At 48.5% G+C, this 19,604-nt stretch overlaps 1 protein-coding gene across 1 annotated transcript; it reads left to right on the top strand.

Annotated features, from left to right (window-relative positions):
• The first annotated feature begins 332 nt into the window (after positions 1-332).
• On the top strand, positions 333-18,555 carry LOC134056896 (serine/threonine-protein kinase PAK 3-like). Its single transcript, XM_062513853.1, is given in 15 exon segments — positions 333-400; positions 533-613; positions 846-992; positions 1,264-1,353; positions 5,679-5,797; positions 6,182-6,219; positions 6,655-6,777; positions 7,932-8,012; positions 8,278-8,619; positions 12,497-12,609; positions 13,994-14,111; positions 14,803-14,902; positions 15,357-15,553; positions 16,995-17,132; positions 18,469-18,555. Coding segments are annotated over 15 exon segments (1,842 nt in total).
• The last annotated feature ends 1,049 nt before the right edge of the window (positions 18,556-19,604 follow it).

The following is a 19,604-nucleotide window of genomic DNA, read 5'->3' as shown; positions in this document are numbered from 1 at the left end:
CACCATTGCCCATGCACACAAACGAACATAAACACGGAAAGACGCAGCCACAGTACATCACTAAATGAATATCCCTTGCCACTTCACCTGTGTCCTTCATGAGAGCATTCTGAGCCATGACAGCTTCTATCTGGTGAAGAAAACTAATGCCATAGGTAGCTAAGAGAGCTTACTGAAGTCATAACAAATTAATTCCCTGTTTAGGCCTCTGGAATTGATTTTGACTTCCTGGACGGCGGAGAAAGATTAATCTCTGACATCTTGCTTCCAAACCTCGCTCTCAGTGAGCAGTGCCCATGAGAGCCCAAGAGTGCCCACAAGTGCTCATGACCATGTGGGAAGGCCAGGGTCCTCCTGGGCCAGGCAGGATGGGCCAGGCCAGGAGCTGCTTCGGCTCCAGGTGGGCTCCCCCACAGCTGTGGGACATGCAGGCATGGCCAGGCACGCAGCAGAAGGGGCTGCCTTGCTCACGGCCACTGCTCTCTGCTCTGCAGGAAGGTTCTCAGTGATGATGAGGTGCTGCTGAGCACAGCTGTGGCTCTGAGCTGCCGCCCAAAGAAGAGCGAAAGACACCTTTCCTCCTCAAGGGAAAACCGGTGGTCACCAAGTTGCAGTAAGAACCTGAGAGCCCAGTTGCCTTTGTCCTATCCCTGACCTTGGACCAGGACTCAGACAGCCTGGCCTAAGCCCCAGGCCCCACACCATTGGTGCTGGGTGTACCAGTGTGTGTGCTGAGTTTGGTGGGGGGAGAGGGGAGACATGCCAGGGCTCTGCCCTGGGGGATGCCAAGGAGGCCACCTGCCCCTCACTGCCTTCCTCTGCTCTCTGCATCACCCTGCTCCCAGGCTCTGCCTGGCCAGGGACCAGATGTGGCTGCTGAATGCCAGCAAGGAGGTGGCTCTGCAGACACAACTAGAGCAGCAGCAAGAAGGCAGCAATGAGGATTCCACCTCCATCATCTGGCCCAGTGGCTCCTGCATTGGCAAACTTGGGTGAGTGTTGGTGCCAGGTTCCATGGCAGGGCCAGAGAGGTTCCCAGCCACGTGAAGCAGGAGAGTTTTGTCACCCTTGCAGTGGCGTCTGTGCAGAGCGTGGTCAGGGAGTGTCCCGTGTCCCCTGGTAACTTTTGGGTTTCAAGAAGGGAAGGGCAACAGCCGCCACTCTTTCAGCACAGAGGGAGCCAGGGCTTGGGCAGCAGCTACATCCTGCCCTTGTGTCCTTGGCCATGGGGCAGGGCTGTGCAAGCAAATGTCTCTGCCCAAGAGGCTGGGAGCAGCGGAGCCTGATGCCGGTTCTCCCCTCTGTCAAAAACTCCCAGGCGCTGAAGGAGCTGTGGGTGGACACACTACATGGGTAAGCTGCTGCTGTTGGTGCTGCACAGGGATGGATGCTTCCAAAGCAGCCCCATGGGGCAGCACAGCTCCTCAGCTGGGGGGAGCTGCCCCTGCAGCTGCGGGCAGCTGTCGGGCACACCCGCCTGACAAGGGAGCACAGGCAGATTGAGGCTCACCTAGATCTCTGCCCATCCCTTTTGCCACTGCACAGGACCCAGGGGGCCCCGAGTGACCCGTGTGTCATCAAACCCTGGAGAAGTTGAGCTGCCCCTGTGCAGTGAATGTCTCTCTGCTCTGGGCTCTGTGCCTGAGCCCTGCTCTCCCAGATGAACCACAGAGATGCTCACCTTCTAGCCATCCTCTCTTGCCCACAGCAGGACAAGCAAGGTCTGGCAATGTACAAGGACTTGACCTCTCCCCAGGTAAGTTTGGGAAGGAAAGGGGACCTCTTCTAGCCAAGCTGTACTTTCTTGTTCCCTAGGTGTAGCCATACAGCTGTGGCAGCCTGGGAGAGGGTGTCTCCTGGGCTGGCACCTGCTGGACTGTGGGCACTGGAAGAGGTTGTGAGGGGACAGAGAGCCTGCGCTGCTGCTGCAGCTTGGAGAAGGCCAGGCCCCAGAGCTGGGGCGACTTCTCCCAGGTGACACCTTATCTCAGTGGAGCCTCCGAGCCGCAGCCACACTTTTGCCTGCTGGCTACCTGCCTGGGTGCCACATGTGCCACTCTGTACAGTGCTGAAGGCAGGGCAGGGCAGGGCAGGGCAGGTTGCAGTGCTGGCCTGGTGTACTCCACTGATGCCCTTTGGTTCTCTTTCCCTCTGTAGCAGCAGGGACTATTGGCACAGCAGCACCAGGAGGTGACTGCCCTGGCCCTTTGCTCTGTGGTGGGGCCCAGCTGGGACTGTCTGGGCACCACACCAGGAGGGATCCAGCTTCAGCAGGGCACTCTTTGGGCAGCTGTACAGGACAGCTGCTCTGCAGGGCAGGAAAGAGTCTGAGGGAGAGGCTATGAAGATGGGGAAGCTGGGATCCCTCTGCTTAGATTTCTGTCTAAAGATCTGTGGACATGCACACAGACAGTGAGAATGATATGGATATTTACATATGTAGCTTGCTATTTGTACAGGTATATTTTTCTACATAGGTTCTTATATTTATGAATCTACTATGCATATATGTACATATAGTTATATTCATACTGGTTCACAGTTCCACATTTGTGTATATGTATCTAGTTCTTCATGGATGTTGTAATAGCTGTGTTTAGTTCTATTTCCATATGTGTCACAGCACAAGCTGGCTTGTAGCTAAGCAATTAATTTGGCAATAGATAAGCAATTAAGTTTGATTAGCCTGGTGCAGTAAACAGGCCCCTAGGTGAGCAATGATAGGATATATTCAAGCCTAAACAGAGATTTCACTCCTGACGTTCCATTCTAAGCTGCAGACACCTCACTGGTCAGAGAGCTGGGCAGTTTAAACTCCCAATAAATCAGCTGTCATGAGCCAGGGATTTCAAACCTTCTATTTAAGAAGGGTCTGGAACAATAAAGAAGCTTTTGTCACATCAATCACAGAGGGTCATGTCATCTCTCTCCAACCAAGACCCCAGTTAACTCTATACGTATGTATACAGTTGTATGGGTATCTATTTCTACTGATATAGTTTTGGCTACATGGGCCTTTAAATAGGTATTTGTATCTGTATAGATGTCTATTTTTATATTTTTATATGTATATCTATTTCAATATGTAATTATATTGACATATATATCCAGATGTATAGCTGTATGTTTGTATTGATGCAGTTGTATGGATATTTAGATTGGTAGTCATCTTTGTCTACTTATAGATAGGTTTGCTTTATGTATCTCTTTCTTGCAGACAATTTGTAGAATTCAATCTATATTCACATCTGTATATTGTGCTGGTTATATATGTATTCAGTTCTATTTAAATATGTATGGAGTTGTCTAGTGGTATAATGCTGTTTCCTGAGTTCTTGGTTTTAGAGAGAGATAAGGATATTTTTGTATTTATATATCTGGGCTGTATGGTTGTCGCAACATGTAACAAGCTTTTAAAAAAGTACAAGTTCTCTTCATCTAACTCTAAGATCATCTTCAGCTCTGGGAACAGAGGTCCTCTTCTCTGGAGGCAAAGGGTCTTCATCACTCTTCTCTCTCTCTCTGTTCAAATTTCTCATGAGATCACAGCTACTTCAACATCTGCTTACTTCAGCCGGGGCTCCCTGGCACAGAGCAGCAGCAGTGCCAACACCTTTCAACCTGCTCCTGCCTTGGCTTCACCTGGAAGACAGAAACCTCTGGAAATCAGCACCACCAGTCATGGTCCCAGTTTGGAGCAGTTCCTGCTGGTGGGCAGATCCTGGCCGTTCTACTTCCAAAGACAATGAGTTGGTTTGGCACAACCTGGTTTTTGTAGCAGGGTGGGGGCCATAGGGGTGTCTTTTGTGAGAACCTGTTAGAAGCTTCCAGCATGTCCAACAGAGCCAATCTCAGATGCCTCTGATGATGACATGCTGCCGGCCCAAATAGAAAGGTTGGCAATGCCTCTGTGATGACATATTTAAGAAGAAAATCAAAATGGCGCATGCACAGGATTTTTTTGAAGGGTGGCAAAGGGCTGCTGCCAGGGGCCATCCCTGGCGTGGTGCGCAGCAATGCACAGCAGCCACCACCATCTCGGTGCAGCCCACGGCGAGCCTTGCCTGCCTGGCCACCCCTGGCCAGCTGCGCTGAAGGGGGAAGGCAGGGGCGGTGGGGGCAGCTTGCCCTTCCTGGAGCCCCCCATGAAGAGAGGTGTTAAATAGTGCCAGTGTGGCGGCGGCCACCACTGCCTGCACAGTGGTGGCAGGGTCACATGGCCGGCAGCAGGAGCGTGACGAGTGATTCCCCGACACGGAACCTAAATAGATCAACTTCTGGGCACTGTGGGATCTTGCAAGAATCTTTGAATTAGTAGAACTTGTTGACAACAGTACCTACAAGCAGCACTTTTCTTCTAGCCAGAGGAGGAAGTGAGAATATGTGAGGGAAAAAACATGGCAACACCAAGGTCAGTGGAAAAGAAAGAGAGGGATGAGTGCTTCAAACCTTGGAGCCAAGATTTCTCTGCAATTCACGGTGAGGATCGTGGTAAAACAAAATATCCCCTTGAAATGCATGAAGTCCACAGGGGATGCAGAAATCCATTTGCAGCCAAGGAGAAAAGTGTACATGCTGGAGAGGTGGATATTAGAGAAAGCTGTGATCTAGTGGGAGACCTGAACAGAGAGAAAGGGCTGCTGCTTTCAGAGATGGAGAGAGATCCCATGCTTCCAAACAAGAGCAGCCTATTCTGAAAAGGCTGCACCCTATGGATGACGCCACACCAGTTTTGGGATGTCTGTTTGTCTGTGGGAGTGATCCCATGGAACAGCAGAAGGAAGACTATTCTCCCTAATCAAACAAAAAATGTGTCAAGTGATGCACTGACCAAAACTCCCATACCCTGTCCTGTGCTGTTGGTGGAAAGGAGGGAGGGGCTGGGTCAAAAGAAGGTGTTTTAAAGGCCTATTTTCATTTCTCAATATTCTCCTCTAACTCTTAATAATAGGTTTCCTTTATTCCTTAAACTTGAGCCTGTTTTGCCCTAGAATATTTTCTCTCAATTATGAGCCCTTCTTTAGTTTTTTTGTCCCTCTCTTCTGCTCAGCTCCAGCAGAAGAAGATAAGCAAATGACTTCTGTGAGTACCAGGCGTTTGGCCAGTGTCAAATATCGACAGACCGAAAAAGGCAGAGACAGAGATGTACATGCACAAGAGCCCTGGGCATGTCCAATAAATGTACAAAAATACAGAGACATTTGTTAGGAATTATTTCAGCTCTCATGCCAATAGTGTATTCTGGTTCCGTCCAATGCTTTCAGCCATTCTCCTGCTCTGGTTTCCTTTGCTTTGTTCCCATCTGACTGCTCCGTTCAGGTACAGGCTGTGGGTGCTTGGGGCACTCTCTGAGTTACTCTTGGATCCCTTGAACAACAGGGTTTGTCCCACCAGGAGAGTTTGTGCTGCTTTGTGACAGAGGAGAATGTCCCAGGTGATTTTGTGTTTGCTGTAGGGAGGGTTGGGCTGCTTTGCATAAATTCACAGACCAATGCAGAACGTTTGCTTTGTGATGTCAGGGCATGGTTGCCACGTTGCTGTGGTGACATCAGAAGGTTGCTTTGCTGCACGGAATGTGCAGCAGTGCCAGGCAGCTCTTGCCTGTGCTCAGTGCAGGAGCATCCTCCTGTTTGTCAGTGGGCAGCTGCACACTGTGACAGGATCCTTGTTTTTCTTAGTGTTTCAGAAGAGTCTGCAAACTTGCACAGCAGTGCTACCATGATTGAGCAACTCGTTGCTGCAGTTTGCACTGTTTATGGCATTGGTTATTCAGGCTATTACCTGACTAACCTGGGACGTAAGTAGAAATCTTCCTTGGGTGTAACCTAATTTGTCTTTTAGATGTCTTCCTGCTCTTTCTTAGTGACTGGGTCAATTTTGAAAAAGAAAGAGCATTAGGATGCCACTGGTTTGGTAAAGCCCCTTTCAACCCATTCCACTTCAAAGGGGGTGTCTGTAGCCAGGGAGCTGCGGGCAGCATTTGCAAGGAACCTGCAGGGGTTGCATTCCCTCCCCGGGAGAGTCTGTGGCAGCAGAGTCTGCCATTTCCTCAGTTTGCTGGGTCAAGCAGGACAACTTTGAAAACGCAGACAGGGAGACCTTCCCTGAAGGCATTCTATGACCATTACAGCTCTTTCCAGTTTTCTCAAATAATTTATTTCATTTTCCCTGCCCTCTACAGGTCACCTGAGATGTGTATTCAGACGTGCTGATCCTGAGGTGAGTGAGAAAGGAATCTTGGATGTTCCTGACGTTTAAGAATTGTGAAGGAATCTGTGAGCTTGGCCTGTGGTAGTAGGGTGTAGATGGCCAGCTGGGTAGGTTAAAAGAAAATCCATTCCCATACCTGAATCAGCAATTGCAAAGGCATCACTGGCTGTTTCCTAATTTCCCATTTCAGAGCTTTAAAGCACTCAAAACTCAGTTTCCAGAGGGAAAGTTTTTTGCTGATAGTAAGTAGGGTGGAATATTGAATTCGGAGCCATATTCAGTTCTGTTGAATGAGCCCATTTTAATTTTGTTGGAGTGTCTTAGAATCACATTGCAATGGCAGTTTATGATTTGTCCTTAGTAGAGCAGGTTGTAGAGCTGAATAGGAGTAAGGTTATAAATGATAGGTAACTGCCTGTCCCTCATGCTGCTGTCTGTTCACAGAGCCCTGAACCCACAGCAGACTCTCCACTGACTCTCTCAGTCCCTGGAGATGTGGCCAAAGAGGAGCTGAATGACCACAATCCTCCAGCTGTGCTCACAGCACAACCTGAATATTCCGAGCCGGTAAGTGCCAGTTCTGGCTGGTGCTGTCTTCAGTGCAAGACAGAGCTGCAAGATGCTGAGCAGCCAGCACTTGCTGTTGGTGGCTGAGGATGCTGAGAGCTGGAGACCTGCTGGGACATAGCAATTCTCCCCCAGCTAGTGAGAGCTGGAAACTGGGCTTTGGTCTGTCATGTTGAGGTACCAAAGAGCTGGTGCCTCTGGGTGAGCATCTGGCTCCTTGGTTCCTTGAAGGTCTGTCTCTTGTCTTCTGCAGTGCTATGGCCAAAGGGCACATGTGGTAGCGCTGCAGATCACAGGGCTTTGTTTGTTTTCCCTTCCTGAAATGCTGTGTTTGGAGCTTGTGGAATCCCTCTGGCATTTCCTTGAGGAATTCTTCACGTCCGCAGACTGTTTTGGCCCACCTGTCTTTTGGCTTTTGATAAGCTGCAAAGAGATGATTGTGCTGTTCATGAAGCTGTGGGGGACATTCTTGTCCCTTGTGGCAAAAGAAACCAAGGGCATACTTCTGAACCCTTCTTCTGAAGCAAAAACCAGAAAAAGCAGTTTTCTGTTGATACATTTTGTGGGGTACTCTGCAGATTTGACAAGTTCATTGGATCCTGGAGTTTAGGTGAAGCTGCAAGCCCTTGAATGCTGTTTTGGGTTGCTAAAAACAGGAAAGACATCTTGAAATTCTGGATGCTGTATTTTAAGTCAAATGTGCAACTTTGTGCCTGGGGAGTTGTCTGGGACAAAAGGACCCAGGGGTTGCAGTCAACAGCAGCTGAACATGAGGCAGCGTGTGCCCAGGTGGCCAAGAAAGCCAAGGCCATCGTGGCCAAGTCAGCAATAGTTGGGCAGTAGATGAAGGGCAGTGAGCTGTGCCCTGTGCTGGGCACTGCTGCGGCCACAGCTCGAGTGCTGTGTCCAGTTCTGGGCCCTTCTGAAGCAGAAAGACATTGAGGGGCTGGAGCAAGTCCAGAGAAGGGCAAGGGAGCTGGGGAGAAGTGGGAGCACAAACCCAGTGAGGAGGTGCTTGAGGGATCTTTAGCCTGGGGAAAGGGAGGCTCATGAGAGTCCTTCCAGGCACACTTCCATAAATGCCTACATGACAGTGCTCCCCAAAAGGGCCACTTCCATGACAATGTTCCCCTCACTGCATCCAGATGCTTTAGACTCACGGGGAGCTGTTCCCAGCCCAAGAGCATTAGAAGCATCTCAGGCAGCAGGTGGAAGAGGTACAGGGGAATGGCCAGGTAAGCCTGGCTCCCCAGGTGAATGAGAGAGAGGAGCAGGGGCATAAAACAGAGCTCTTGAGGCTGAGGAGGCCAGGAGTGCCACAGGCACTGAAAGCACAGAGCCTTGTAATAGGCAGAGATCAGCACTGGCACGGAAGCAGAGGAAGCAGTGGAAGCAGAGGTGGGTAGGGAAGCAGAAAGAAGTGGCTGAATGAATTTGGTTTTGAGGCTGAAAGAGGAAAAAGCTGAGCCTGGTGGCAATTCCCTGCATTTGTGTCTGCAGAACATTAAGGCAGAGCCACAAGCAGAGCTGCCCGAAGCTCCGATTGCCATCATGGCAGTGAGGAGGAGGAACAAGGAAGACATGAGAAGACTTCAAGATCACTGGAATCTCCATAGACAGAGGGGTGATTTACAAAACCAGGTGAGTGTAAGAGTGGCTGCCACTCCACTCAAGAAAATTTCTCTCTCTTGTTGTTTACAGAACTTCAATGAGGAGCTGCCCGCAGAGCTGCATAAAACTCAGGCTATGCTCAAAGCAAGGGAGAAGAGGCTGGGGGAAGAAATGAAAATCATGAAAGAGAAAATGAATCTCCTTCAGGGGCAAGAGGCTCTAGAAAAGACAGTGAGTGAAAGAGTGATAGCCACTGCAGCCACTAAACTGGTGGTTTCTGCCCTTATTTTTCCTCTGCAGAGCAGAAGAGGGTGGGCTGATTACTCTGAGTGCCGTCCTGCTTTGATCTCTGAAGGACACTTCCTGGGCTGCTGAATCTCAGCTGCTGCCCTGGATGGGGCTGACAGCACCTGCCTAAGGGCTTGCGTTTGAAATGGGGTCTCAGGGCAATTTCTGCCAGCCACCTTTCTGACACAAACTCATTTCTTCTCCCAGATCTACACAAGCTCGGTCATGCAACTTGCTGCAGCAGCAGCGCTGTTTAACGACACCCCCAGTCCCCAAGCTGAGAAGTGGAGCCTTTTCAGCTCATTTAGGTCCAGTGTGGCTGCAGCTGCTCAGAAACAGGAGATTGAGGAGAAGTACCTGGAGCTACTGAGTACGTCTGGTGTATTTCTTCTCTGAGGGACAGTGTGTTGTGTGCATGTCAGCATAGTTGTACCAAATGCTTCTCCTGAGTTTGATGTCACAGGGACATTTAGGACTCCCCACAGGAACTGCTGTGCTTCCAAGCAGCGAGAGAGCATGCTGGATGCTCCTGCTGCCTCAGAGGGCAGCTTGGACTGGCTTGGGGTTTATCTGAGCTTCCCTATCTGCTCAAGGCAGAGGCAGTTGATCAACAGAATTCTGTGACTGCTTGAGTCCTACCCATTGGCACAACCCCTGCTCAGATCAGTCTCTAGGAATACACATAAAAACTTTTGTGATTCTGCAGCTCAACCCATTTAATCTTAAAGTGCTTGTCCATAAGAGCTGCCAGTGCTGTGCTCTTAGATAAGACCTGGCGAGGGTGAGAACAGAGCCCAGATAATTCTGTGTCTGCCATCATCTGTTGGGACAAGAAGGGCATTGATCTACACCTCAGTGTGTCTGATATCCAAGCCAATCCTATTGAGTCCTGAAAAGGGGGCTGTCATAAATGAGCACAACAGGCTATATAGGCCAATTAGTTATCTAGTTTATTATAAAAGCTAAGGAAGCAAAGTTGCAGCGCTGGGCGACAGGGGAATCACCGCTCCACCAACTGCCGCACCGCGTGTGGTTATGACCCCCCCTTTTAAGCATCCGTAGTTTCCGTCGAGTCGCTCTTCCGGTTTCTTCTGCGCATGCTCACAGTCTTTGTCGAGTCATTCTTCCGGTGTCTTCTGCGCATGCACACAGTCCTTCCTCCTGATGGTCGGTGAGGAAGACCTATGAAAATCTTCTTCGGTCCTTTCTATGTTCTTCCCTTGACCCTGGGCTACAATGTTCTTAAGATAAGTTATGGTTAATTGTTATGGCAGTATTTGTTCCCTGTGGTTCTTTGTTAGTGACGTGAATGGACTATACACGTAGATCTGTACACGCAGATCTGCAGTTACATATTTATTTACATTTTATTCTTTTGATTAACAGTGAACATAAAGGTTAATTTCTCATTACAGGGGCAAGAGCTTGTAAGGGGCTCAGGCTGGCTGTGGCTTCTTCCCCTTGCTTGTCAGTGCTCGTGCTTGGGCTTTGCCAGCCTTGTTGTGGTACCTGCCCTGCCCCTGATGTGTGACTGCAGAGGCCAGAGCCTTCCTTAGCTGGGAGAGTCCCACTGCTGCCCAGCTGCTGTAGCACGGAGCTGCCCTGAGGCAGCAACCCCTCTTCTGGGTTGACTTCTGCATCTCAAGGCCTGGACTCACGAGAGGAGCAGCATCTCCTCTGGGCAGCTGTCCGTGTCATGCCAGCACCTGAGGAGCACTGCTGTCCTTGCTGCTCTTGTCTGCTGTGCCGAGCTGGGAAGATGGGGATGTGTGCAGTGCTGAGAGGGCAAGTCCAGTGGGAGCAATTGATCCACACTGTCAGGGTGAAGAGAAGCAGTGTGGTTCCTCACATGGGGTATGGGCAAAGGCATCTTTGAGCTTAGCCTGCTCATAAAGGGTAAGGGTTCTGATGGTGAAAGCCCCGTTGGGATTGCTCATAGCATGAACTGCTCTGGATTAGAAACAGAAAGGCATTCTTCTGGAAAACTGCTGCTAGGTGGAGAAGATGCCCTTCTCTCCTGGGACCGTATCTCCCATTGCTTTGTTTCCTGGCAAGAGAGCTCTACAAAGGACTGTCCAAATTCAGTCTCTGTGTGGGCCATCTGTGCTGCAGAGCAGCCGTTCCTGTTGCTGTTATTGTTGTTGCTGTTGTTGTTACCCAGCTGACCACAAAGGGTTCAGAGACCCGGACACTGGGGCTGCCTTTTGTACCTCCAGGAAGCTGGGATCTCTGCTTTAAAGCCAGCATATTGCATTTTTTTCCCTCAGGGAGAATGGTGAATTCAGGGAATCCTGAGATTAAATACACTGAACTGGAAAATATTGGCAGTGGGTAAGTCCAACCACAGTTATTTTTAGACAAGCATGGGCCACGGGATTTGCTGGTAGAATGTCTATCAAGTGTAGAGTCAGGTAAGCTGCAAACATATTCAGACACTGGAGTTAGATTGTCCCACTTCTCAGTACTGGCCAGAATTTGTGAGCGTGGTCAGAAGTCATTGTCATGTTTCCAAGGCCTTGCCTGCAGCAAGGAACAGGACCTGGAAGATTTCTTTCTTGTCTATCAAGTGTGGGCCATCTCTGTGCTAATTGCCTTAGCATTTTTGAATATCTTCACATCATACAGCCACAATAATGAAAGGACAATAACCTTGCTTGCCTTAAAAAGCAACCTGCCCACTATGATAGCTGTGAGATAAGAGTTCACAGGAACATTTCTTTCCAAGAGTTTGTTGAAGGAAATACTCCATGGTCAGGATAAGAACTGCACAGTTTACAAACGGAAACCTGAGAAGAAAGAATAAGGTCTCTTTTTGAGCTGAGGCGTCACTCCAGGAACAGGTCCAGTGCCCATGCACTTGAGAGGAAAATGCAGCCACTGCCTTCTGGCAGATCCCACCTGTATCCTGCATGTTTAAGGCATTTCCAGCACAAATCTTCTGTCTGGGCTAGCTTTCACTCCAAGGTCCAAATGGCTTCTCCTTTCTTTGCTTTGTTTTGTTTCTAGGACTTTTGGAGAGGTTTGTAGGGCACTCGACACTACCACAGGAGAAGAGGTAAATGTCAACAGCCCCTGCAGACTCTGCAGCTCTTGAGAGCTTTCCCCTCTGGTGTGAGCTGTGGCTGGAGCTTTGGGTAGAGCTGTGCTGCAAAGGCACAAGAAGCCCAGACTGGTGCCAGCCTGCAAATTGCATTAGGGACAGTGTTTGTCCTTCTCAGCTGCCAGAAGGAAGGCGAGGAGGGCAGCGGTTCCTTTCAGAGAAGGACGCGCTCACTCGCTCTCAGCTGCTGAAACAAAGCTGGTGCCTTAGAGCATCTCACTGCTCTTTGGGGCTACAGCTTCAGAGCTCTATTCTCATTTCTGGCTGCCAGCAAATATGTCTGAATGTTACTGGTAGTTCCTTAGCCACCTGCAGTGCTGCACTTGGGAACTGCACGTAGGGAGAGATCTGCAAGTTGTCTCTCAAAGCTCTAAGCCCTGCTTATAGATCTGGATGTATCCACAGAATACAAAGGCAGGGATTGCTTTTGAATCCTAGACAGAGCAGTAGAGAGTGTGGTCAGAGCTTTGTGGGTGATAGTAGAGCCATCTTTGTTCCCAAGTGGACAACACAAAATGTCAGTGGCCACATGTCCTGAAACTGGACTCCAATGGAGTCGAGAAATGGGCTGCTGGAATGTCAGTTCCTAATTACTCCAATGTCTAATCACAAGGCACTTTGGCTCAGCTTGACTGTGTCATTGCAAAATCACTCACTCCACGTGCACCGTGGTCTCATGCCACCAACTTTTCAAGTTACTGATTGTGAATGTCATTTTAGGTGGCCATAAAGAAAATTAATCTCCACTCACTGAGGAAGATGCAAGTAACTGTTAATGAAGTCATGGTTATGAAGAGGAATAGGAGTCCTTGTGTTGTGAATTATTTAGACAGGTGAGTGGGCATGGTCTTATCCCATTAATGTTTTTTATACTACAAGCATGACAGGTTATAAACCCACTTTGGTCACTGGCAGAAAACACAGCTGTTAATTATTGCTTAATTATTATTTCTCTACTCATCTCCAATAGATAAGAAGAGAATGCATCTTGTCTGTATGACTGTTCCCTAGCACACATAGTTTGAAAATTTTTCAAAATCCTGGATGAGCTGTATCTTAGTAAATAAGTACTCTCTAAGTTAACTGGCTAGACATTGCTCTGGGATTGAGTTTTTAAAGTTTTTTAAATATTCATGAACCATCTGAGGGAGGATTTCCCTCAGTTTGCTGCACCTCTTTTCCATTGTTCTGCATGCCAGGGACGCTAGGTGCTTATTTCCAGAAACACACAGTAGGACAGGTTTTTCATCTGGGCTGTTACTAAACTGCTCTTTTCACTTGCTGGACATCTGTCTTGGTTTGAAAGACAGGTATTTTTTAAAGAAAGGCAGAAGCCTCCCTCTGAAACGAGGAGTGTGATCCGTCCTGCCTACAGATTATTATAATTTTGGAATTAAGGGAGCTCTCAGGCAAAGAGATGGGGATAGGAATAACAGTTCTTTACTAATATATCTGAAGTTAAAGACAAACAAAAAAACAACAGCAGCTATAAAATTAGCCACAAACAGAACAGTAAGTCAGTCCCAGTCCTTTCTGGCTGCAGGCACCTTTTCCCTGAGCTGCAGTTCCCGGTGCTGGGGGCGGGCAGGTCCCACAGAGCTGCAGGAGGGCTGGGGGTGATGGCAGCGCTGTCCCAGGCGGGAGAGGGATGGAGGAGAGATTCCTCTACTCACAGCATCAGTCACGGTGCTCAGCAGAGTGCTGGATGATGGCAGGTTAAGGCAAGAAAAACAGCAGTGCAGGGTCAGACAGCAGTGAGGATGGCTCCCTGTGCTGGGATGGCAGGGATGGGACCACAGGCAGTGATCGTCCTTCTCGTCCAAACTCCGTGGCGGAAATGGGCCAAGGCTGAGCTTTCTGCTTCCTCTTCTGGATGTTTGAATCTTGTGGGGTTTCCCTCTTCCCTCTCCTCCCCCCTTAACCCTGCCACTAAGGCCTGGTCCACAGGTATCTTAGTGTGACAATGGGGAAAATTCCACAGAGAGAAAAGGGAAAACCAACCCCCAACACCATCTAACACATCTGCTTTTTCACAGATGTGTCATTCTCCTTCAGCCAGCACAGACCACAAACACTTCACAGCCCAGAGGGAATGTCTATTCTTTTTACTCTATCTTTGTCACAGAGGGACCCAGAAACAAGAATCAACCCTTGTCTTTTCCAAAGAGCAACGTAGTCATGCATGTTCATATCCATGCCCTTGTTTCCTTCTTTCAGCTACCTTGTGGATAAGCAATTCTGGCTGGTGATGGAGTACATGGATGGAGGCACTCTGAGCAATGTCATCAGCAGGACCTTCCTGTCTGAAGATGAGATGGCAGCTGTCAGTCACCAGGTCAGGAATCCCACCTGTGCTTCCAGGGCCTTGGGCAGGATTGTCTGGGAAAGTGGGGCTCAGAACTGGAGAGATTTCATGTGCCAAGCTTTGTTTCTGTGTTGCTAGAATGCTATGGGGAAGCTAGAGCATCTCAAGTCAATTGTCTACCAGTGCCCCAGAACTCACTGTACTCTGTTGTACTCTTATCACCTGCTGTTATAGTCTCACTCTGTCTCTTGTGTCTGCTGTTCTCCATCTTGCCCCTCTAAACTTTCACCTGTCTGCACTGCATTCCTTGTTTGTAAAAACAAAAGTGCTGGTGGCAGGATTTGAAGCAAACAGAAAGAAAAAAACAAAAAGAAAATAAAAAGTCTCTTTTTTCACAGTCCTCAGCTGAAGAGGATAGTAGTATACCCAAAATACCATTTGACTCTGAGCACATCCACTGCAGGAGCAGGCATTCTGGCTGGTTTGCAGGGGACGGTCTACAACAGCAGTTGCTGTTGCTCTTTCCAAAGCTGACGTGCCTTTCCTTAGAAAGGTCCTGCTCTGCTAGTGTTGGAGCAGCATGCTCTTCCTCTCAATGGCACAGTGTTCTGCCATGATTCCCTATTCCCGTGGAAAGGGAGTCATTTGGAGTTGTTTCCTTTCTTGTGTGATGAACTCCCATCACTAATTTTTGCCCTCCTTTTTCTGTTTCCCTTTCCAGTGCCTGCAAGGACTGGATTTTCTTCACTCAAATCTTGTCATCCACCGGGATGTGAAGAGCCACAACATCCTTCTCAGAAGCGATGGCTCTGTCAAGCTGGGTCAGTATATTCTTGGTCGGGGCAGCAGTTCAGGGATGTGGGGTGTGGGGCTGCTATGAGTGACTGCCAGCTCCCCAGAAATGGTGCTCTTGGGAGTGGGAGTGCAGATGTCCCTGCTTTGAACTGATGACAGGGTTGCAATATGCACAGAGGTATTGCAAGGAACAAGCTGTCCAGAGTGGCACTGCTCTGTGTTTGTCCCTTCCAGAGTGAGGGAGCAGCAAGTCTAAAGCTTCTTGGGAACAAAAGCCACTGTCAGAGGCACTGTAAAAATGTCAGGATTTTTAAGTAGCTGATATAATATTCCTTTGGGTAAAGTCCTGATGAAACAGAGCAGGGACAGTTGTCCAAGACGTTCAACAGCACATTTTCAGACTTACAATAGGGAGTTACTTTACTCGGTTTCCTAATTGCACGCTATTAAAATAAAAAATGTATTTTCCTTTCTTCTCAGCTGATTTTGGCCTCTCTGCTCAGCTCACCCCAGAGCAAAATCAACGGTTGTCAGTGATTGGGACTCCTTGGTGGATGGCACCTGAAATTGTGAAAGGTCAACCATATGGCTACAAAGTGGACATATGGTCTTTTGGAATTGTGGGAATTGAAATGGTGGAACGAGAAGTTCCTTATGAGAGTGAACGTTCCCTCTCAGTAAGTTGTAAATACTCTCTCATCCCGTTGTCTTTCTCACCTGTCCCATGTTCTGTGTGCCACTGCACAAAATCCCATTGCCATCTCCTGGCACCACATCCACCAAGGTCCCTTTCTAAAAACGTCCCTGCATTTCAGCACATCATCATCTGCTGTAGTTCTGGTTGTAGCATGGCGGGGAACTGAAGCCTTACAACATGCAAGCAATCTCCATTCTCTGGCGACACTTTCCTTTGGGTTATAAGTCATTTCAGCTCTTTTGTCTGTGTAGATGGCCCTAATAACAGGAAACAAGCATCTTAGAACTGGTGTTACCTTTTCATAAATGAAGGAAAGAAACCCAAACCAAACAAAGGTTCTAAAACAGTGGTTTTTAGAGATGCAGTGCATCCCCTGGGCAGTTTCCTGTCAATGGGAAACTTGCCTGAAACCTGGGCATGAGAGTGTAAAGGCCACAGAGTGTCTTCTGCTTCTTGTGCAATGTTGCTGAAACCCTTAGTGACCATATTTCTTTCATAGCCCAAGCCACATTCTCCACATCACCAAGCTGGAGCCTGGTGATGTGAAGAGTCTGCCAAAACCTCCTATTTGTTTCCTTGCCCTTTCTGGGATGGGCATACCATTAATCCATTGACTTGAGTATCCAAATGAACAGAGGATTACCAAAAGGATGGCACTTCTCCTCCTTCTGACTTGACCACAAAAATTTTCTTTTTGCTGCATAAAGGAAGCTGAAATTTTAAGACTGATGAGAGAGAGAGAGTTGTAGGCGTTTCCTGTGTGCCCAAAGAGGGATTTTCATTCCCCTACACTTCTGCATGCATCTCCCTTTGTCTGTAGTGAAAAATAGATTCCAAATGGTTTTTTTCCTTACCCAAGGAATAAAGGATGATACCCATTCTTTTCTTTCATTTAGATATGTTCACTGTTTTACATTAGATTTCCATTTACATTATTTACCTTTCTTCCATTTACTTTTTTCTTCCAATTACCATTGCTTTCAAGATCAAATTTAAAATCTTGATGATTTCTTTTTTATGGCTGCTGTGCTTAAGGGACCAACAAGCACTTAAGAGATGCCTTTCATGTAATAACCCTTGGAAATAATAGAGTTAGTTAATATAGCAAAGTCTGTCTACCAAAAACCTGTTAAGATGGTGTGAATCATCCAGGAAGCACACTTGCTTTTGCTGATGTAGTTCCCACTAACGAGGTCAGTCAATGAAATCTTCTATCAAGGTGAGATCCCCTGGATATTGGAAAAGCTGTGGCTGCTTGGAGTTTTGGGTGTTTTGTTGGTGTAGGAAAGTCATCTCTCTCTCTCTCTCTCTTGCAAGGGCAGAAACTGCCACTGCAGAGTGGAGGTTAAACAAGGGCATCTGGGAGAGCAGTTACAGATGTGAAAGAAGCAGGTGAAGCCTCGTGTTTCCTTTTTCTGCAGCCTCAGCTCCTGATAGCCACAGGAGGGAGACCAAAACTGCAGCAGCCCGACCTCTTCTCTCCTTTGCTGTGGCACTTCCTGAGCTGCTGCCTGCAGAGAGATGAGGCTCGGCGCTGGACTGCCAAGGAGCTCCTGCAGGTAAAATGTGAAGGGGCTGCAGGTGAAACAGTGTGCCAGGGATGGGTTCCTCCTCCACTGAATTCCAAGGCATCAGATGAGCCCCCCTCCTCCCCACCTCTAGTCTTGGTGCTGTTGAAAGGAAAAGGGCAGGGAATCCCTAGACTGGGCTGGGCTGGCAGGGAGCTGTAAAGGTCATCTGGTCCAAGTGGCCTGCAATGAGCAGGGACAACTTTCAGGAGATCAGGTTGCTCAGAGCCCTGTGCCACCTGAGCTGGGATGGTTCCAGGGATGGGGCACCTCCCAGCTCCTGGAGTAGCTTGTTCTATTGTGGCACCATGCTACTAGTAAATAATTTCTTCCTTAGGCCTGCTGTGACTTGATCCTCTTTTTGTTTCAAAACAGTAGCCCAAATCGTATTGTAAGTGGACCTATTAAACACGGTGTCCCACACTCCCTCAGAAACCACACTGAAGTTTTGGAAAGTGGCAATAAAGTCTCACTGGGGCCTATTCTTCCCTAGGCTGGATAACTCCAGGTGTCTCAGCCTGTCCTCAGAGAAGAGGTTCTCTGTCCTCTGACTGTTTCTGTTGCCCTGTTTTGTAATTTGGTGGTGGTTAAGTAGAGCAATGCTGGGTGCAGAGGCATGAAACAGCGTTGGAAGAAGCCAAGGAAGCCAGACCTGACTGAGCAGTCCGAGATTTGGCTGCGGGAAGGAGGGGCTGTGGTGGGCTCAGAGTGAGCCTCTGAGGGGCCGTGCTCTGTGCCCCCCACCCCACTCTTAGAGGTTTCTGCCACGCAAACAGGGACAGCTGAGAGGGACTTGTCCCAGCCCCATCTGCTGCCTGGCCTGGTCAAGCAGACAGGAACTGCCCCAGGGTTTCTGCCAGGCTGTGGGGCAGAGAGGGAACTGCAGGACCCAGTGCCACTCGGCTGTCCCTGCTGGGAAGCAAGGAAGGATTCCAGGAAGGGAGGGAGGGCATGGAAAGGTAGATACTGTTCTGTCTCTGTGTGGAAATTAGCATGATGCCTGCCTTTCAAAGAAGGCACCTACATGAGTCTTTGGAGTTTCCTGAAAGGAAGAAACCCCAAAGACAGAAAGCACCATTTCCAGAGCCCTGGCAGGGCAAAAGTCACAGCAAGAGGAAGACACCAGAATGAACAGATGAGTGGGATTCTGGGCCAGGTTTGCCTGTGATGGGAAGGTCCTGCATGTGAAGGCTGAGGTGCAGATGGCCCTGTTGGTCCTCTTGCTGCATCTTTCTATGAACCAGAGGAATACTGATTGAGCTTGTGAAGCACTGAGCTTGGAAAGTCATGTTTCATTGGTTGTTTGTTTTTTCTTTCCTGTGGACAGCATCCATTTGTAACATCAGCCAAGCCACTGTCAACTCTGGCACCACTCATCATTTCAATGAAGAAGAAGAAGGAGACAAGAATGTAACCATCATGTTACGACATTATGTCCACAGCCAGCCTAGAGTAGGATTGTTGAGTAGGATTATAGAGTAGGATTTTAGAGAAGGACTGTAGATTAGGACTGTAGAGTAGGGTTATAGAGTAGGATTATAAATAAATAAATAAAGAAAGAAAGAAAGCTTCTCAAACCTCAACACATTTGGATGATTCCCCTCCTTCTGACTCATTCAGAAAATTCAACATTTCCTTCTGGATTACCAGCTGTTTCTTAATGACACTTCAAACTCATGGCATTTTTGCTATGGTTTCTAAGTGGGGCACGCTCTTCTACATTTATCCTTGCCAGACCACTGCCTCTGGAATATGGCACACTGGCCTGTTTTTGCCCAGCCATGGTGCTTCTATTTGAGGCAGAAAGGACAATGGCATTTGCAGGCAAAACCAAAGGAGGAGGGGGCAGCCAAGCCATCCTATGTAGATGCAGGCCCTCTGTGATAGCTAATAGCTGGCCTGGAGGGTTCACATTCATACCTACCCTAATTATAGATCCACCAGTCTATGCTATTAGGGAAAAGAGGTAAACATCCCTAAGAGGAAGGCATTTGAAAGCTGGGAGATTTAAATGCAAACAACGCCAGCCAAGCCCTGGCAAGCATGGACACGAGAAACTCTTGGCCACTGAGCTGGGTAGTAACCAAATTCAGCCAATTTGCAGACCAACCACGAAGGTTTTTTAAAACTGTATAAAAAGGAACAGCACTCGATAAAATTGGCTGTTGCTGTGTGAACTACAGAGTGTCATGTCTCGTATATCTCAACTGCAACAGCCTTCAGTGGTGACTCAAGAGCATTTGGGCTCCTGCCACTTGGATTTACATCCCTAAATGCAATCTCTTTGACTGGAGGAGAGTTTGTCTCAACTGAGAAAGCAGAAAGATCAGTGAGGGTGCTCTGAAAGGTGTCCAGGATCTGGTGCAGAGGTGTCAGCTACTGTGAGGTGAGAGTTAGTCCAGCCTTGCCCGAGGTGGAGCCCCAGCAGAGCCCTGGCACAGCCCGGAGCAGGCTGAGCCTGGG

Source organism: Cinclus cinclus, chromosome Z (genome assembly GCF_963662255.1).
Source record: "Cinclus cinclus chromosome Z, bCinCin1.1, whole genome shotgun sequence".
NCBI lineage: Eukaryota > Metazoa > Chordata > Aves > Passeriformes > Cinclidae > Cinclus > Cinclus cinclus.
Note: the sequence above shows the minus strand (reverse complement) of the source record. Positions and strands in the feature narration are given on the sequence as shown.